This window comes from Cnephaeus nilssonii, assembly GCF_951640355.1.
Source record: "Cnephaeus nilssonii genome assembly, chromosome: 24".
Classification (NCBI taxonomy): Eukaryota; Metazoa; Chordata; class Mammalia; order Chiroptera; family Vespertilionidae; genus Cnephaeus; species Cnephaeus nilssonii.
Genome location: NC_137095.1, coordinates 12,796,007 through 12,813,664, shown reverse-complemented (window position 1 = coordinate 12,813,664; position 17,658 = coordinate 12,796,007). Strand labels below are relative to the sequence as shown.

At 51.8% G+C, this 17,658-nt stretch overlaps 1 protein-coding gene across 1 annotated transcript in view; it reads right to left on the bottom strand.

Moving 5' to 3' along the window:
• The window catches only part of AGBL1 (AGBL carboxypeptidase 1), a gene marked incomplete at its 3' end in the record, with an annotated part of 254,689 nt that overhangs the window by 210,472 nt on the left and 26,559 nt on the right, over nt 1-17,658 (bottom strand). Inside the window, exons 2-5 of the mRNA XM_079764228.1 lie at nt 16,842-16,905; nt 14,749-14,895; nt 13,571-13,702; nt 11,167-11,260 (exon numbers count right to left, since the gene is read on the bottom strand). Coding sequence (XP_079620354.1) covers nt 11,167-11,260; nt 13,571-13,702; nt 14,749-14,895; nt 16,842-16,905 — 437 coding nt within the window. The remainder of the gene's footprint in view (nt 1-11,166; nt 11,261-13,570; nt 13,703-14,748; nt 14,896-16,841; nt 16,906-17,658) is intronic.

Below are 17,658 nucleotides of genomic sequence, written 5' to 3'. Positions count from 1 at the left end.
ATTTTTCTTTTTTAAAAAAATATATTTTTATTGAGTTCGGAGAGGAAGGGAGAGGGAGAGAGAGAGAGAAACATCAATGATGAGAGAAAATCATGGATCGGCTGCCTCCTGCATGCCCCTACAGGGAATCAAACCATTACCTTCTGGTTCATAGGTCGACGCTCAACCATTGAGCCATGCCGGCCGGGCAACTAATATTTATTCTTTAATTTTTTATGTAAATCACCACTGAAGCCATCTGAACCTGGACTTTCCTCTGTGGGGATGATCTCCACTATACATTCAATTAATACATGTAGGGCTGCCCTGACCAGTGTGGCTCAGTGGATAGAGCATCAGCCTGCAGACTCAAGGGTCCCAGGTTCGATTCCAGTCAAGGGCATGTACCTTGGTTGCGGGCACATCCCCGGTAGGGGGTGTGCAGGAGGCAGCTGATCGATGTTTCTCTCTCATCGATGTTTCTAACTCTCTATCCCTCTCCCTTCCTCTCTGTAAAAAAATCAATAAAATATATTAAAAAATAAATAAATAAATGTAGGGCTATTCTGGTTATCAATTTATTCTTGAATGAGCTTTGGCCATTTATGTCTGTCAAGGAATTTTTTTCCACTTCATCTAAGTTGTCAAACTTACTGGCATGAAGTTGTTTGTAATATTCTCTTATTATCCTTTTCATATCTGTGACGCTTGTAGCAATTCTCTCTTTCATTTCTCATCCTGATAATTTATGTCATTTTTCCCTTAATCAGCCTGGATAGGGATTTAATCAATTTTATTGATCTCAAAGAATCAGCTTTTGATTAAACTAATTTTTCTCCATTGTTTTTCTTTCACTGTTTCACTGATTACTGTTCTAATTTTTCTTCCTTCCTTTCACTTACTTTAGTGTGTTTTTTGAATATATATTTGTACTGATTTCAGAGAGGAAGAAGGAAGAGGGAGAGAGAGATAGAAACATTAATAATGAAAGAGAACTATTGATTGGCTGCCTCCTGCACGCCACCCACTGGGGATAGAGCCCGCAACCTGGGCATGTGCCCTTGGCCGGAATCAAACCTGGGACCCTCCAGTCCCCAGGCTGACACTCTATCCACTGAGCCAAACCGGCTAGGGCAGTGATCGGCAAACTACGGCTCTCGAGCCACATGCGGCTCTTTGGCCCCCTGAGTGTGGCTCTTCCACAAAATACCACAGCCTGGGCAAATCTATTTTGAAGAAGTGGCGCTAGAAGAAGTTTAAGTTTAAAAAATTTGGCTCTCAAAAGAAATGTCAATCGTTGTACTGTTGATATTTGGCTCTGCTGACTAATGAGTTTGCCGACCACTGGGCTAGGGCTACTTTGGGTTTTGATCTTTTTTTAAAGATGAAATTTGAGATCATTCATTAGCTATCTTTCCACCTTTCTTCTAAAATATAGTTTATAACTATAGTTTATAAACTTCCCCCAAGACGGTGACATCCCAGAGGTTTCAGTGTGCTGTGTTTCATTTCCATGCGGCCCAGAATGTTTTCTATTTTGATTTTGCCTTCAACGCACGGTTTCTTTTGAAGTGTGTTCATTTCCAAAATGTGGGGGGCTCTTCGCGAGACCTGTCTCCTATCCACATCCAATTTAATTTCGTTGTAGTCAGAGAACATACTTTTTATCACCTTAGTGCTTATACATTTACTTTAACTGGTTTCACGGCCTATGATATTGTCTGCCATTGTGAATATTTCATGCGCACTTGAAAAGAATGTATATTCTGCGGCTTCTCTCTACGTATTCTATCAATTATGGAGAGGGGATTATTAAAGTCTTCAACCACAATCCGGAGGTATCTCCCGCTCCCCTCGGTTAGATCAGCTTTACTTTATTTTGAAGCTCTGCTATCAGGTGCCTAAACATGGGAATCCCATAGTTTTTTTTAAATAGTTTTTTTATAGATTTCAGAGAGAGGGAAGGAGAGGGAGAGAGAGAAACATCAATGATGAGAGAGAATCATGGATCGGCTGCCTCCTGCATGCCCCCTACTGGGAATCGAACCAGAGACCTCTTGGCGCTCAACCACTGAGCCACTCGGGCGAGATGGAATCAATAAAATATATTTTTTTAAAAATCCTGTTGTATTGTTATCTTTGTTCCTGTGCCCATACTGTGATTTATTTTTGTTTTATTTTTTATTTTCTGGCTCCTTTTTTATTTTTCTAACCCTCACCTGAGGTCATGTTTCTGTTGATTTTTATAGAGTGAGGCAGAGAGAGAGAGAGAGAGAAACATCGATCAGCTGCCTCCCGTACGCACCCAACCAGGGATCGAACCTGCAACCCAGGTATGTGCCCTGACCGGGGATCGAACCCACAACCTTTGGGCATAAGGGATGACGCTCCAACCAACTGAGCCACCCAGCCAGGGCTCCTGGCTGTGGTTACCATGTTTTTCTTTACCCCGGGTTTTGAGCCATTGGATTATGACTTAAGAGTCACCTTCTTCACGTTCCTTGTGGTCTATGGGGCTCCTTGGATCTCTGCCTTTACAATTTGCATCATATTTCGGATATTGGAGCCCTTATTTCTTCATCTGTGTTTTCTGCCCCCACCTCTCTCTTCTCACCAGGAACCCTGATTACATAGATACCGTCAGGCGGCTTGAATTTGTCCCATGATTCACTGGTGCTCTTCTTCTGCTGCTTTTTTTTCTTTAATTTTCTTTTTTCTCTGCTTCATTTTGGAACTTTCTGTTGCTGTGTCTTTGAGCTGCCCTATCTTTTATTCTGCCACATCTGATTTGCCTTAATCCAATCCACTGCATTTACACTGTCGACATGCAATTTGGGTCCTCTTTAATATCTTCTGTTTCTTAAACTTTGACCATATGGAATATAGTTAGGGTAACTTTTTTTTTTTTTTAATATTCTTGCCTGATCATTCTAACATCTGTTCCAGTTCTGGGTTGTTTCTGATTCAATGATTTATCTCCTCACGATGGGTAGCATTTTCCTGTTTCTCTGCCTGCCTGGTCATTTTTGTACTGGGTTCTTAAGATAGTGTGACTTTTGACCTTGTTGAGTGCTCAATAATTTTGTATTCCTAGAAATATTCTGAAGCTCTATTCTGGGAGGCAGTTACGTTTCTTGGAAACAGATTCATCCTTCCAGGTCCTGCTTTTTTTTCTTTTTTTAATATGTTTTTATTTATTTCAGAGAGGGAGGAAGAGAAAGGGAGAGAGAGAGAAACATCAATGATGAGAGAGAACCATTGATCGGCTGCCTCCTGCATGCCCTCTACTGGGGATCAAGCCCACAACCCAGGCATGTGCCCTGACCGGGAATCAATCCGTGACCTCCTGGTTCATAGGTCGATGCTCAACAACTAAACCACACCAGCTAGATGCTTTGTGTATTTTTATCTGTAGCTCAAAATTCTTTTTCAGGTGGGAAGGTAAATCTGACCGACCTTGGTTCTAAGCAGAAGTTGTGTGCATATTTTTAGATAGTTGAGATCGCACTGAATTTTGAACCTTACTTTTTCTATTCACTATTTTATCGTAAGCTATTACCCCTGGCAAACATCATCCCTAATCTATTTTTGTGTGTTGCGACATAATATTATAATGTATAGATATATCGCTTTTACTCTACACTCCCTGTTATACAATTCTTTTTCCTGGTGATAACATTTCCAATTATAAATAAAACTATGATGGGAATATTTTTGTGCATACATCTTCAACCACCTTTTCTCAATGATCCTTTTAGACAGATTTCAAGAAGTGGCGAAACTGGGTTAAGGAACAAGAAGTTTTTTGTGTGTGTGTTTTTTTTTAATCTTGATGTACATCATCTCATTGTTTCCCATGAAGGATTTATCCATCTACAATCTGAGCAGCATACGTGAGTGGCACATTTTATTGAATCCTCACCCACAATAAATATCGCCATTTTTCAAAATCTTTGCAAGTCTGATTTGCGAAACTGGTGTCTTGATCTAAATTGTGCTCCTCCGACTGTGGGCAAATTGAGTATTTTTATGAGTGTGTCAGCTTTTCTCTTTCCTGTTCGGGAATCATACCTTCCCATTCCTCTGTGGTCTGCGAAGGCAGGAGGCTGCAGACCAGCCTGGGGGACCTCCTGCCCTTGGCCCCCTGCCATGCACGCCAGCCATGGAGACACCCACCATGCTTTATATTTCGTGCCCTCTCAGCTTTATATTTGTTCCTGCCTCTGCCTGGAAGGTCCCCCTTGTATTATTGTGTGTGTGTGTGTGTGTGTGTGTGTGTGTGTGTGTGTGTGTGTTGTTTATATTGATTTTGGAGAGAGAGGAAGGAAGACGGAAGGGGAGGGGGGAGATAGAAACATCAATGATGAGAATCATGGACCGGCTGCCTCCTGCACGCCCCCTACTGGGGGATCAAGCACATAACCCGGGCATGTGCCCTGAATGAGAATCGAACCGTGACCTCCTGGTTTGTGGGTCGACGCTCAACCACTGAGCCATGCTGGCTGGGCACAAACAGTATCTCTTTTTTTGGACGATTTTTTTTATTATTGATTTCAGAGAGGAAGTGAGAGGGAGGGAGGGAGGGAGGGAAGGAGGGAGAGAGAGAGAGAGAGAGAGAGGCAGAGACATCAATGATGAGAGAGAATCATTGATCAGCGCGTCCCCTACTGGGTGGGGATTGAGCCCACAACCTTTTTCATTTGCATTCCTTCCAAAGAAGAACCTGTTGTATTGTTATCTTTGTTCCTGTGCCCATACTGTGTTTTCTTTCTTTTTCTGGCTCCTTTTTTTTTATTTTTCTAATGCCCTTGACTGGAATCAAACCCGAGACCCTTCCGTCCGCAGGTCGACGCTCTATCCACTGAGCCACACCGGCCAGGGCGCACAAACAGTACCTTGAGATGAGGATAGCCCCCGGCTTGGTCTGACCGCTCTGGGCTTCGGCGGCCTCCTCTTCGGGTGAAGGGTCTGGGCCACCCGATCCCCGCGTGAACGTCCAGCCTCAGACCCTGTGACTCCAGCGCCTCTGAGCGGCTCTCCTCCGGGAGAGATCGCGGGCCTCCCAGGAAGATGGCAGGGACCGCAGCCAGCCAGGCCTCCCGGCCAAGGCCTCATACACGTAGGAAACTATTCATTCCCCCGCCGGCCGCAGGCGTGGAGTCAGCTGGCCGAGGCACCCATCACTGTCAGTAAGCTGAGCCCCCGGGCATCAGCCCACGGGGAGGCGGGGCCGGAATGTTTTTGTTCCTGCTCCAAGGCATTCGCATCCAAGGGATCCGGGGCGCGTGGAACCTGAGTCCCCAACGTGAGCCCCGGCCCCGGAGCCCACGGCGTCCCGTGACCCTGAGCAGAGAGGCGCGGAGTCCCAGCGCCATGCCCCGTGCACGGGGGTGAGTCGGGAACATGAGTGCCCAGGGAGACATCCGGTCGCTGTTTGGAGAAAAGGGGAACATGGTTGTCTCCGTCTCCGTGACAACGCGGCTGAGTCCTCCCATCGCTGCCCGTGATGATGGGAGGGCACCCATTCGCTTTGGTTCAGTGTCTCTGCTCATCTCGCAGCGACCGGGAGCCGAGCACGGAGCGTGGTGCGTGGGATGGCTGGAGCCAGCCCCGAAGGCCTCCCCCGGGGAGAGTGTGGGGATTTGGAGGGGAGGGAGAGAGGGTGCAGGGCATTGCTGGTCGCTCATCCACAGCGGCACGTGGTGAAGCTCCAACGCCAGAGCTGCCCGGCCCTGGACTTTGCAAGGAGGAGACCCCTTACCACTGTTCTAAGCACAGAACGCTGTTGGGACAGACAACAGGAGACCAAGCGGAAGATCCTGCTTAGACCTGAGACCCAACCCATCCATGGCCTCCTGCTGCCAAGGTGGTCCGCCCCCGTGGAGGGAACACACAGACGCCAACTTCATGGCCCCGTAGCAACCCAGGCCCCAGGAACCCCTGCGTCACGACAGCATACACCCCAGCAAGAGTGCCCGGCTGGCGTGACTCAGTGGTTGAGCGTTGACCTATTAATCGGGAGGTTCAATTCCCCATCAGGGCACATGCCCGGTTGCAGGCTCGATCCTCAGTCGGGGGCGTGCAGGAGGCAGCCGATCCATGATTCTCTCTCATCATGGATGTTTCTCTCTCCCTCTCCCTTCTTCTCTGAAATCAATAAAAGTATATTTTAAAGAGAGAGAGAGCCCTGACCGGTTTGGCTCAGTGGATAGAGCGTCAGCCTGCGGACTCAAGGGTCCCAGGTTCGATTCCGGTCAAGGGCATGTACCTTGGTTGTGGGCACATCCCCAGTGGGGAGTGTGCAGGTGGCAGCTGATCGATGTTTCTCTCTCATCGATGTTTCTGGCTCTCTGTCCCTCTCCCTTCCTCTCTGAAAAAAAAAATCAATAAAATATATCTTTAAAGAGAGAGAGAGAGAATATGAATGACAATCAGGATGGAAACGGAGACAGGGACCCGTTCTTGGTTGCCTTGAAGTCAGGGAAGGGCGGCAGTCAAAGGGGATGATCGCGCGGAAGCCGGTGCAAATGCCGACGCGAATGTACGAGAGCAACACCGCCGTGCCAGCTCGGTGGGCACCTGGGGTGTGAGGGAGGCCTGGGCCAGCCGCCTCCCCTGGGAGCGAGGGCTGGCTCCCGGCCACCCAGGGTTAACCCAGTGACCTTGCGCGGCGTGCCCCTTCCCTCTGGAAGGTGTGTGCGTGCGCGCGGTGAGCGCCCCGGCCATAAATCTCGCCCTGAGTACTGTGTGGACGCGGGGCTTCGTCGGCGGACAGCTGCACAGCTAATTTTAGGTCTGCCCGGGGAAGTAGGGCAGGCTTAATCTCCAGGGCAGGGCGGAAACAGTGACACATCGCGGGGCATCTGTTCCTACGAAGCACCCCAGAATAGCTCCCCCCTGGCTCCTGGCGCCGGGAGGGGGGGACCCGGGAGGGCTCTTCACGTCCCCGGACATGGTACTTCATCCTCTGCATGCCCACCCACAGGTCCTGGCACCCAGGGGGCGCCCAGGAGAACTCATTGGGTGCATCTTAATGACCCCACGGGAGAAGGTGAGCCCCGGCCGAAACGTCCCATCTCCACAGAAGTGGTCAGCCAAGGAGCCAACAGTGTTTGTACGAATAAATGAACAGTATTATATGCACATCAAAGCTTACAACATTCTTACCCATTCTTTCTTTTTAAAAAAAAAAATATACTTGTATTGATTTCAGAGAGGAAGGGAGAGGGAGGGAGAGATAGAAACATCCATGATGAGAGAGAATCATGGATCGGCTGCCTCCTGCACGCCCCCTACGGGGGATCGAGCCCACAACCCGGGCATGTGCCCCGACCGGGAATCGAACCGTGACCTAGGTCGACGCTCCATCATTGAGCCCCCGTGGCCAGGCTTGCACCTTATTTCTTAGTGCCCGCCAACCAACCTGGGAGTGAGGACTTGCATGCAGGTCATACTTTGAGGACCATCTGGCCAGAGGGCTACCATACAAGTCTTCTGATGTTAACACCTCGGTTCTTATCTGGTGGTTGGGGGCGAGGGTGGAAAACAAGGCAATTCAAAGGCGGAGGGCCAGGAAGGAGCTCTTACCCTCTGAGACAGCATGGAGGGACCTGGGGCGTATCATGCTGAGCGAAATAAGCCAGTCAGAGAAAGACAAGTAGTATCACGTGACCTCACTCCTAGGTGGAGTCTAATGAACACAATAAACTGATGATCAAAACAGATCCAGGGCCCTAACCGGTTTGGCTCGGTGGATAGAGCGTCAGCCTGCGGACTGAAGGGTCCCAGGTTTGATTCCGGTTAGGGGTGTGCACCTTGGTTGGGGCCACATCCCCTGTAGGGGGTGTGCAGGAGGCGGCTGATCGATGTTTCTCTCTCATCGATGTTTCTAGCTCTCCATCCCTCTCCCTTCCTCTCTGTAAAAAATCAATAAAATATATTTAAAAAGAACACAGATCCAGGGACGTAGATGCATGGAATAGACTGAAGGGTCTCAGAGGGAAGGTGGGGGTGGGGGTGGGTGGGGAGTTGGGTGGGTGGAAGTGATCAACCAGAGAACTTGTATGCATATGTACGTGACCCAGGGACACAGACAATAGTGTGGTGAAGGCCTGAAGTGGCGGGAAGGGAAGGGGCGGGCTCAAAGGGGTCAATGGCAGGGGGCGGGGCTGAGGGGACGTAGGTAATACTTCCCATGGTAAAGATATTTTTTAAAAAAGGCAGAGGGCACACATTGATTTACCCTCTGAGAGGAAACAGCCATTCGATCGAGCAGAAAGACTCCCCCCTCATGAAGCAAATCGTCCCGTGAGTACGAGCCATTCAGACGGCACCCCGAATTTAAACAAGCTTTAACAGCGTATGGCTGTCTTCCATATGGTGGTTTAGACATAAAACGCTGGAAAACAGACAGCGGAAGACACTCAGGCGGCGGCGGTATAAGAGCGAAGGCTCGCGTCTCAGACGGGGTTTAACATCCCAGCGCTTGCTGCTTACATCCCAGTGCGTTACTTAACGTCTTTCCGCTTCCACGTGTTCATTCCCTGCAAATGGGGGGGACAGTCCTGGCACCTGCTACTCTCACAGGGTGGACGCTCACAGGAGATGGTGGCTGCGGAGAGCTCAGCACGGGGCAAGGCACAGGAGGGACGTCACAGCCCGGCCGGCTCCAGGGTATCGGGCAGTGAGAAGTCTCCGTTCCCTGGAGGTTTGGTTTTCATTTGTCATATGGGCTCCAGAAGGGGAACCTACCTCCACCCCAGCTATCGGCCGCCGCTGACCAGTTCTCTGTCACTGTAAACTAACTTCACCAGCTCCGGGACAGAATCATAAAATATAGGTGCTGCCCGGCCAGCCGGCATGGCTCACTGGTTGAGCATCGATCTGTGAACCAGGAGGTCACGGTTCGATTCCCGGTCAGGGCACATGCCCGGGTTGTGGGCTCGATCCCCACGAGGGGGCGTGCAGGAGGCAGCCCATCCGTGATTCTCTCTTCATCATGGATGTTTCTATGTCTCTCTCCCTCTCCCTTCCTCTCTCTGGAAGCAATAAAGCGAAATAAGCGAATAAAACTTTTAAAAACCAGACATGGGCAAATCGTACATATCCACGTGGACATCGCTGGGAAGGGAAGTCACAGGAGTCCGCGGCTGGCGGATGCTGTAACGGAGTTCGTGACTCCGAAGTAGTTTTGTTCCTACTCAATGGCCATGACGTGGTAGAATTTCCTGGAAACGCGTTTTGTAAGACATGTGCACTTTCCAGGGGAGGGATCTACAGCGAGGTACAGAGAACAAGGACTCCCAACAAAAGACGGTCTCCAAACTCAAGTGTTAGAACGGGGTATACCATGTTCCCATCCCGGATATTCTGATGTGTGTGTGGGCGTGACGAAGGCCCCGAGAATTCTCACGGTAAAGGAATCTACCACGCTTCGTTTATCCCAGTACTTCTCAAGACATTTGATGAGGAATTTGTTTTTTGGATGTTTTGTTTTTGTTTGTTTTTGTTTGGTTAATCCTCACCCAAGGATATTTTCCCATTGAATTTTAGAGAGAGTGGAAGAGAGAGGGAAAGACAGAAAGAAAAACATCCACGTGAGAGAAACTCATTGATTGGTTGCCTCCGATACACGCCATGAACAGGGCCCGGGCTGGGGAGGCGCCTGCAACTGAGGTACGTGTGCCCTTGACCGGAATCGAACCTGGGACCCTTTGGTCCGCAGGCCGGCGCTCTATCCACTGAGCCACACCGGCTAGGGCTTGGGTTTTGTGCGGTTTTTTTTCTGAGATATGATTGTATTTCACTCTGGGAAACGCCAGTGTCGAGAGCCGCAGGTGAGAATGGATGATCACGGTCTTGCTGGGGTGACCCCCGGAGAAAAACATCGGGTGGGACCAGGAGCCCGAGATGGATGCTGGGATGCGGGACGGATCGTGGCTGGGCACGGAAGCGCTGTGAGGCCAAAGGACCCCATGGATCTTGGGAATTGGCTGCGTCTCTTCTAATATTCTCTCCAGGTCCTCGCTGAGTCACGGCCGTGAAGGATGGAGCCTAATGGCTCCAAATAGCTCTAACGCCTCCGTGTCAGACCGTCTCCCTTTTTAAGCTGGTGATTCACTCCCCTCCGGCACGCGGGGCCGGGCAGAATGGCAGAGTTTCATTTTCCGATCGTAAAAAAAAAAAAATCTGAAAACCAGCCCACAGCCATGACGGACGACGGTGAGGCCGATTTCCCATCGGAACGTTACCTGCCGGACTCCTCCGGGAGCCCCAGGAACAAAACCTTTCCCTGTCCTTGGCGGACTGTCTTTTAGGGATGATACTCACGACGGTGGGGTTGTCTGCGAGTGTAAAGAAGACCTGAAGCCCGGCTGGCATGGCTCAGGGTTTGAGGGTCGACCTATGAACCAGGAGGCTAGGGTTCCATTCCCGGTCAGGGCGCTGCCGGTGAGAGTGGGCTCGGTCCCCAGTGTGGGGCGTGCAGGAGGCAGCCGATCCATGATTCTCTCTCCTCATGGACTGTTTCTGTCTCGCTCTCCCTCTCCCTTCCTCTCTGACATCAATAAAAACATATTTTAGCCCTGGCCGGTTTGGCTCAGTGGATGGAGCGTCAGCCTGCGGACTCAAGGGTCCCAGGTTCGATTCTGGTCCGGGGCATGTACCTTGGTTGCGGGCACACCCCCAGTGGGGGGTGTGCAGGGGACAGCTGATTGATGTTTCTAACTCTTTATCCCTCTCCCTTCCTCTTTGTAAAAAAATTAATGAAATATATATTTTTTAAAAAACAACATATTTTAAAAAAATAAATAAAAAATACAAAGAACAACTGAAGTCTTTGGGGAGAAAAAATAGGCTTTGACGTCGGAGAGATCTGGATACAAAGTCCAACTCCGCCTTCCGCAGCCGTGACACTGTGGCTACAGCTCTTTGCCCATTTTCACTTCCTCGTTGAAAACGAGGATCAGAGTATATCCATTCGGGGTTGTTGTGAGGATTAGAGGAAATGATATATCATGTGTGTGTGTGGGGGTGGCAACTCGTGACAAAGTCAAGTCATTGTACCGGGTCTACAACGGGGGAAACCGTCCCTCGGCGGAGCGGGGAGCACCACGAGAACGTCCATGAGGCCATCGCCGTGTCTGCCTCTATTCCGGACACGCAAGGACCAACCAAAGCCCCTGGTACCTGATGATCCGGGGACGCCTCCTGGTGTACGGGGGGATGACCGTGAAGAGCAGCTCCATGGCCCCATTGATGCCCAGCATGGCTCCCGTGGTGACTGAGGAAGACAAAGGGACAGTTGGTATTGAAGGATAAGAACCAGGCAACGGTCCGGCCGGCGTGGCTCAGGGGTGGAGCGTCGACCTGTGAACCAGGAGGTCACGGTTCAATTCCCCGTCAGGGCACATGCCCGGGCTGCCGGCTCGATCCCTAGTAGGGGGCGTGCAGGAGGCAGCCGGTCCATGATTCTCTCTCATCATGGATGTTTCTCTCTCTCACTCTCTCTCTTCCTCTCTGAAATCAATACAAAATATATTAAAGACACACACAAACACACACACACATAAATAAAGCAATCTCCTGGCACGTAAGTCCGCAAAAGGCAAGGATGAAGTGGAGTCGAGGAGGAGAGAGCATAAATTCTAACATGGGAGACGGGAGACTTGGGAGAGGATAACAATAAGAAATCTTCCACTGAGTTCTTCCCAGCTGGAGTCTGGCCCAAGGTCAGACCTCTGACGGCTCTATAAATATCCCTCCCCGCCCCCCCCTCCCACCCCATCCCGCAGCTCAGCGCTGCCAAAGGGCTCGCTGGCCGCCACGGCCCGTTCTGGTCCCAGCCCCAGCCCGTCCCTTCTGCAGGGAGGAGCTGTTGAGAAGGCTTGTGGGAACATGGGACCACGGGGAACCATTCACCGGAGAGAGAGCAACGCGTGGGCATGTGAACGCTGCTGGCCGGCCTGCAGAGAAGGCCGTGCGTAGAGCCTGATCAGGTCATTTTTAAAGTGGTTTATGAAACCGTTCGTGGGTAAGAGCATGCAGTCGTAAAGCGGGAGACACGCGGCCTCCTCCTCACTCCCACCGGCGACTCCCAGACGCTGTTGGAGCTCCCTGCTGAAGGAGGTCTTATTTATTTATTTATTTTTTAATATACTTTCATTGATGTCACAGAGGAAAGGGAGAGGGAGAGCGAGAGACAAACATCAGGGACGAGAGAGAATCATGGATCGGCTGCCTCCTGCACGCCCCCCGCCTCCCCCCGCACTGGAGATCGAGCCCGCAACCTGGACACGTGCCTCTTGGTTCATAGGTTGACGCTGGACCACTGAGCCATACCCACTGGGCAGGAAGTCTTACAGGTAATAAGGAAGACAAGTCATTCCGTCTAATTATTCTTCAGGGAAACAAAGTGAGATACGGCAGCCCTAGCAGGTGTGGGTCAGTGGACAGAGCGTTAGCCAGCAGACTGACAGGTCCCGGGTTCGATTCCAGTCAAGGGCACATGCCCCAGTTGCGGGCTCCATCTTCTCAGTAGGGGGGGGATGCAGGAGGCAGCCGGTCAATGATTTCTCTCTCATCCTTGATGTTTCTTTGTCTCTCTCTCTCCCTCTCCCTTCCTCTCTGGAACCAATAAAAATATACTAAACATAAAAATCTATATAGATAAAAGCCTAAGTGACCATTTGGCCAGTAGCTATGACCTGCACTGATCACCAGGGGGCAGACGCTCAACGCACAGGCATGGAAACATGGAACAGACTGATGAATCTCAAAGGGAAGGGGGAAGGCGGGAGGGTGGAAGAGATTAACCAAAGATCTTATATGCATCTTAGAGGCCCGGTGCAGGGATTCATGCACAGGTGGGGTCCCTCGGCCTGGCCTTCGGGGATCAGGCCGAAACTGGCAGTGCAACATCCCCCGAGGGGTCCCTGATTGCGAGAGGGTGCCGGCCAGGCTGAGGGACCCCACCGGTGCACGAATCCATGCACTAGGCCTCTAGTAAAATAAATAAAATCGTTTATGAAACCGTTGGTAGGTACAGTACACGCAGCCTCAGACTAGGAGACACGCGGCCACCTCCTCACACCCACAGGCAGCTCCCAGCGGCTGCCGGAGCTCCCTGCTGACGGAAGTCTTACACGGAATAAGAATGAGACGTTCCAAATTGTCGCTGGCGAGCTGCACGTGGGGGTGCCCCACCTTCTGGCTACGCCTTCGTAAAAGTTCTCCTCTAACCAAAGCTTCCTCTCCTCGCTTCCCTTTTCCTTTATCAGAGGTGGGTTTGCACAGTTCCCATCAGCCCTTCCCAAATAACCTCCGATTCTCTGCTCAGCAAACATGAGTGGGCCCGGCCCACCGGCGTGGCTCAGTGGTTGAGCGTCGACCTATGAACCAGGAGGTCACGGCGCGATTCCCGCCACGGCCATGGAGAGACACAGCCATCGGCTGCCTCCCGCACAAACCCCCAACCGACCGACCGTGGCCGGGATCGAACCTGAAACCCAGGGACATGCCTCGGGGTCCCAGCCCAAGCCTGGAAGCCCTCCCGCTGCCCGCCTCCCCAGAATGCCGCGGGGGGGTCGCTTACCGCTCGAGGCAAACACGCCCAGGGCCCAGAGACAGTGGAGGAGGTTCGGGCTGTGGGACAGGTTTTTCCTGGCGAGGATCAAGGTCACGTCGAGGGCTCCCAATTCCAGGGCCTTCTGTCCGAACTTCTTATCTACGAACACAAATCAACCCCTCTTAGCTGGGGGCGCACGTGCCTTCTGAAGGCGGCACGGCGCGTGCGAGGGAGAGGAAGGCAAAGACGACGGTGGGAAGATGCCAACCATGGCCGGTGAGCCTTCTGGGATCCACTGGGAAATGCTGCTGAGCGTGTCCCCGTTAGAACCGGGTGGCTCAGAAGAGCTCATTCAGGGCTGCACACGGCATTTTGCTCCTAAATACTTTCACGTGCATGTCATTGTTTTGTTTTTTTTTGTTTGCTTGTTTTGGTAATCCTCATCCGAGGATATTTTTCCATTGATTTTTATTTTTTATTTTTTAATATATATTTTTTCATTGATTTCAGAGAGGAAGGAAGGGAGAGAAGGAGAGGGATAGAGAAAGAAAGAGAGAGAGAAAGAGGGAGAAACATCAATGATGAGAGAGAATCATGGATCGGCTGCCTCCTGCGCACCCCCTACTTGGGATCGAGCCCACAACCTGGGCATGTGCCCTTGACCGGAATTGAACCCGGGATCATTCAGTTCGCAGGCTGACGCTCTATCCACGGAGCCACACCAGCTAGGGCTTTCCAATGATTTTTAGAGAGAGTGGAAGAGAGAGGGAAAGATACAGAGAAACGTTGATGTGAGGGAAACACATCGATTGGTTGCCTCCTGCACACGCCCTGACCAGGGCCCGGGCCGGGGAGGAGCCTGCAACCGAGGTACGTGCCCTTGACTGGGATCGAACCCGGGACCCTTTGGTCTGCAGGCCGATGCCTATCCACTGAGCCAAACCGGCTAGGGCTCAATTGCACCTCTTTGAAGAAAGACATTTTTTCCCATGTAGTCACAACACCCTGATTCCAAATCTAACCAAACTAGCAAGGAGTGGATAATTTAGACTCATTTGCTTGGCTTCTTTCTCGTGACCTCTTCTGTGGGGCTGACCCTGCCATCACCACCCAGGTGTCCGAGACCTCCCTGCTGCCTCCCCCCTGCACGTCCCCACAACAGCTCCCCAAATTCCTCTCATCCGCAGGTCCGGGGAGGTGGGTACCTCGCAGGCCAACCTTGGCCAGCAGCCGGAAGAGGGGCAGGAGGATGCCGTAGTCCGGAGACGCGGTCCTGGCCGTGTCCACCAGGGTCTGCAGGAGGGCTTCGCTGCCGCCCTTGCTGATCATGTAGCGGATCCGCCTGTCCGTGCCTACGGGGGAAGCAGAGGAGAGCTGAGCCATGCGGAAGGTCCCTCTCGTCTCCTCAGAGCTGGTGACAGAGCAAGGATCGGTCCATTTCTCCCCAGGAGCCAAACTGTGTACTTGTTGAATCGCCTTGAGTTACAGTTATGCTATTAGGTAAGGGGTCGGGGTGGGGGAAGGGGTATGAAATGAAGAAATAATCTTACCTATCTTACCTAATAAAAGAGAAATATGCAAATGAACCATCACTCCGCTACGCCCACAGCCAATCAGAGTGAGTATGCAAATTAGCCCAACAAAGATGGGGGTTAATTTGCATATGCAGGTGCGGAGAGGTGTGAAGCCTGCTATGAGGGGAAGGGGGGTGGCGGAGGGAGCTACTGGAGTGGTGCTCCAGACAGAAGCGAGGACTTGCCGGCTCCCGGGCGGCTGGGAGTGAAGCCAGGGTAAGAAAGGCCTATTCTTGCACGAATATCGTGCCACGGGCCTCTAGTAGAAGAAATAAGTACCTATGGGTATCACCTTTAGCAGCTGTAAAAAACTGAGCCTAGCCCAGATGGCGTGGCTCAGTGGTTGAGTGTCAACCTATGAACCAGGAGGTCACAGTTCGATTCCCACTCAGGGCACATGCCCAGGGAATGGGGCGTGCAGGAGGCAGCTGATCTGTGATTCTCTCTCATCGCTGATGTTACTGTCTCTCTCTCCTGCTCCCTTCCTCTCTGAAATCAACAAAGACATATTTTAAAACAAAAGCAAAAAACCTCCGGGTGAATGGACGTTTCCCCCAGACTCTGGAGCCTGAGGCTCTGCGGCGTGGGCGTGTCGTTCATCTTGGTCTGGTCTGTGTGGTGTTGGTATTTCTTCCTCATGCAGTGTGGCTGGAACACACAGAAAGGAGAACTGAGGGGACGCAGGACCGTCCAAGGAGCTGTGTGTGCCAGAACTCGCCACGCGGAGATGAGCTGACAGAGGCATGGCTCCGTGTACCCAGCTGATGCCAATGCAGTCAATGCTGCCACCGTATCTCTGGACACCTCGGGGTTTACCACGCCGCCAGGTCCAGTTCCGGCCTCGGATTCCCGTCGCCACTGACCTGTGTTACGCAGCTGCCAATACCTGGCTCTAAAATCAGCCACATGCCCGGCTGGCCTGGCTCAGCGGTTGAGCATCGACCTGTGAACCAGGAGGTCGCGGTTCGATCCCCGGTCAGGGCACATGCCAGGGTTGCGGGCTCAGTCCCCAGCAGGGGGCATGTAGGAGGTAGCCAATCCGTGATTCTCTCTCATCATGGATGTTTCTCTCTCTCCCTCTCTCTCCCTTCCTCTTTCAAATCAATAAATATTTCTAAAAAATAGTCTGGCTCGATGGCTCAGTGGTTGAGCATCGACCCAGGAACCAAGAGGTCACAGGTTTGATTCCCGGTCAGGCCACATGCCCGGGTTGTGGGCTCCACCTCCAATAGGGGGCGTGCAGGAGGCAGCCAATAGATGATGATCCTCATCATTGATGTTTCTATCTCTCTATCCCTCTCCCTTCCGACCTCTCTGGAAATTAATACAATGTATAAATATATGTTAAAAATAACAATAATAATAAATAAATAAAATGGGCCACAATGAGGGGACCAGAGGGAGGAGAGGTCAAAGGCTGAGGACAACTCTCTCTGAAGAGCTGCAGACACCCAGGTTTCCTTGGCCTCATCGATGAGCTACCCTAGCATCACCACCGGGAGTCTAAATCCTCCTAAGTTCAGGTCCCCGTAGGGTGAGTGACAAGACGGGAGACCCCAACGTCCACCCAGCCCAGCTGCTCCCAGGACCTGTGAACCTCAGTGGGGATTCTGTCTCACATGAGCTGGAGCAAAATCCCGAGCCCCCCAGATTCCCGGGCGACACCACAGCCCCAGGAAAGCCCCGCACCCACCAGGCCAGGGATGGCCACGCGGCCCACTCACCCACGGAGAGCAGGTCCCCGAGGACCTGGAGGATGCTCAGGATGGACGCCCGGTCGGAGGAGGTCTGCAACGAGAACACAGTGCCTTTCACTCCACACGCGGGAGGTGGGAGGCGGCGTGGCCGGGGCTGCACGTGGACAGGGCGGGGCTGTGGGCTTCCTTCCCCCGAGAAAGACTCCCTGCCATAAACAGCGCTCAGCCCGGCTGGCGTGACCTAGGAACCAGGAGGTCACGGTTCGATTCTCGGTCAGGGCACATGCCTGGGGTGTGGACTCATCCTCAGTGGGGGGCGTGCAGGAGGCGGCCGATCCATGATTCTCTCCCATCATTGGTGATTCTCTCTCTCTCTCCCTCTCCCTTCCTCTCTGAAATCAATAAAAGTATTTTTTTAAAAGGCCTAAAGGGGGCTCCCTAAATCATGACAATGAGGGAGCTCCCATGGGGCTCTGCCTCCCTATGTCCCCTTCAGAGCCCCACCTGGAGGACCCGTTTTGGAGGAGTATGATGGGCAGAAGAATAAGCACTGAGCCCGGCTGGCGTGGCTCAGTGGTGGAGTGTCTTCGACCTATAAACCAGGAGGTCACAGTTCAATTCCCGGTCGGGGCAAATGCCCGGGTTGCAGGCTCCATCCCCAGTAGGGGACATGCAGGAGGCAGCCGACCCACGATTCTCTCTCATCATTGGTGTTTCTATCTCTCTCTCCCTTTCCCTTCCTCTGTGAAATCAATACATATATATATATATATATATATATACATATACATATATATAATAAAATGGTCATCAAGACCACAACCCGGGTATGTGCCCTGACCAG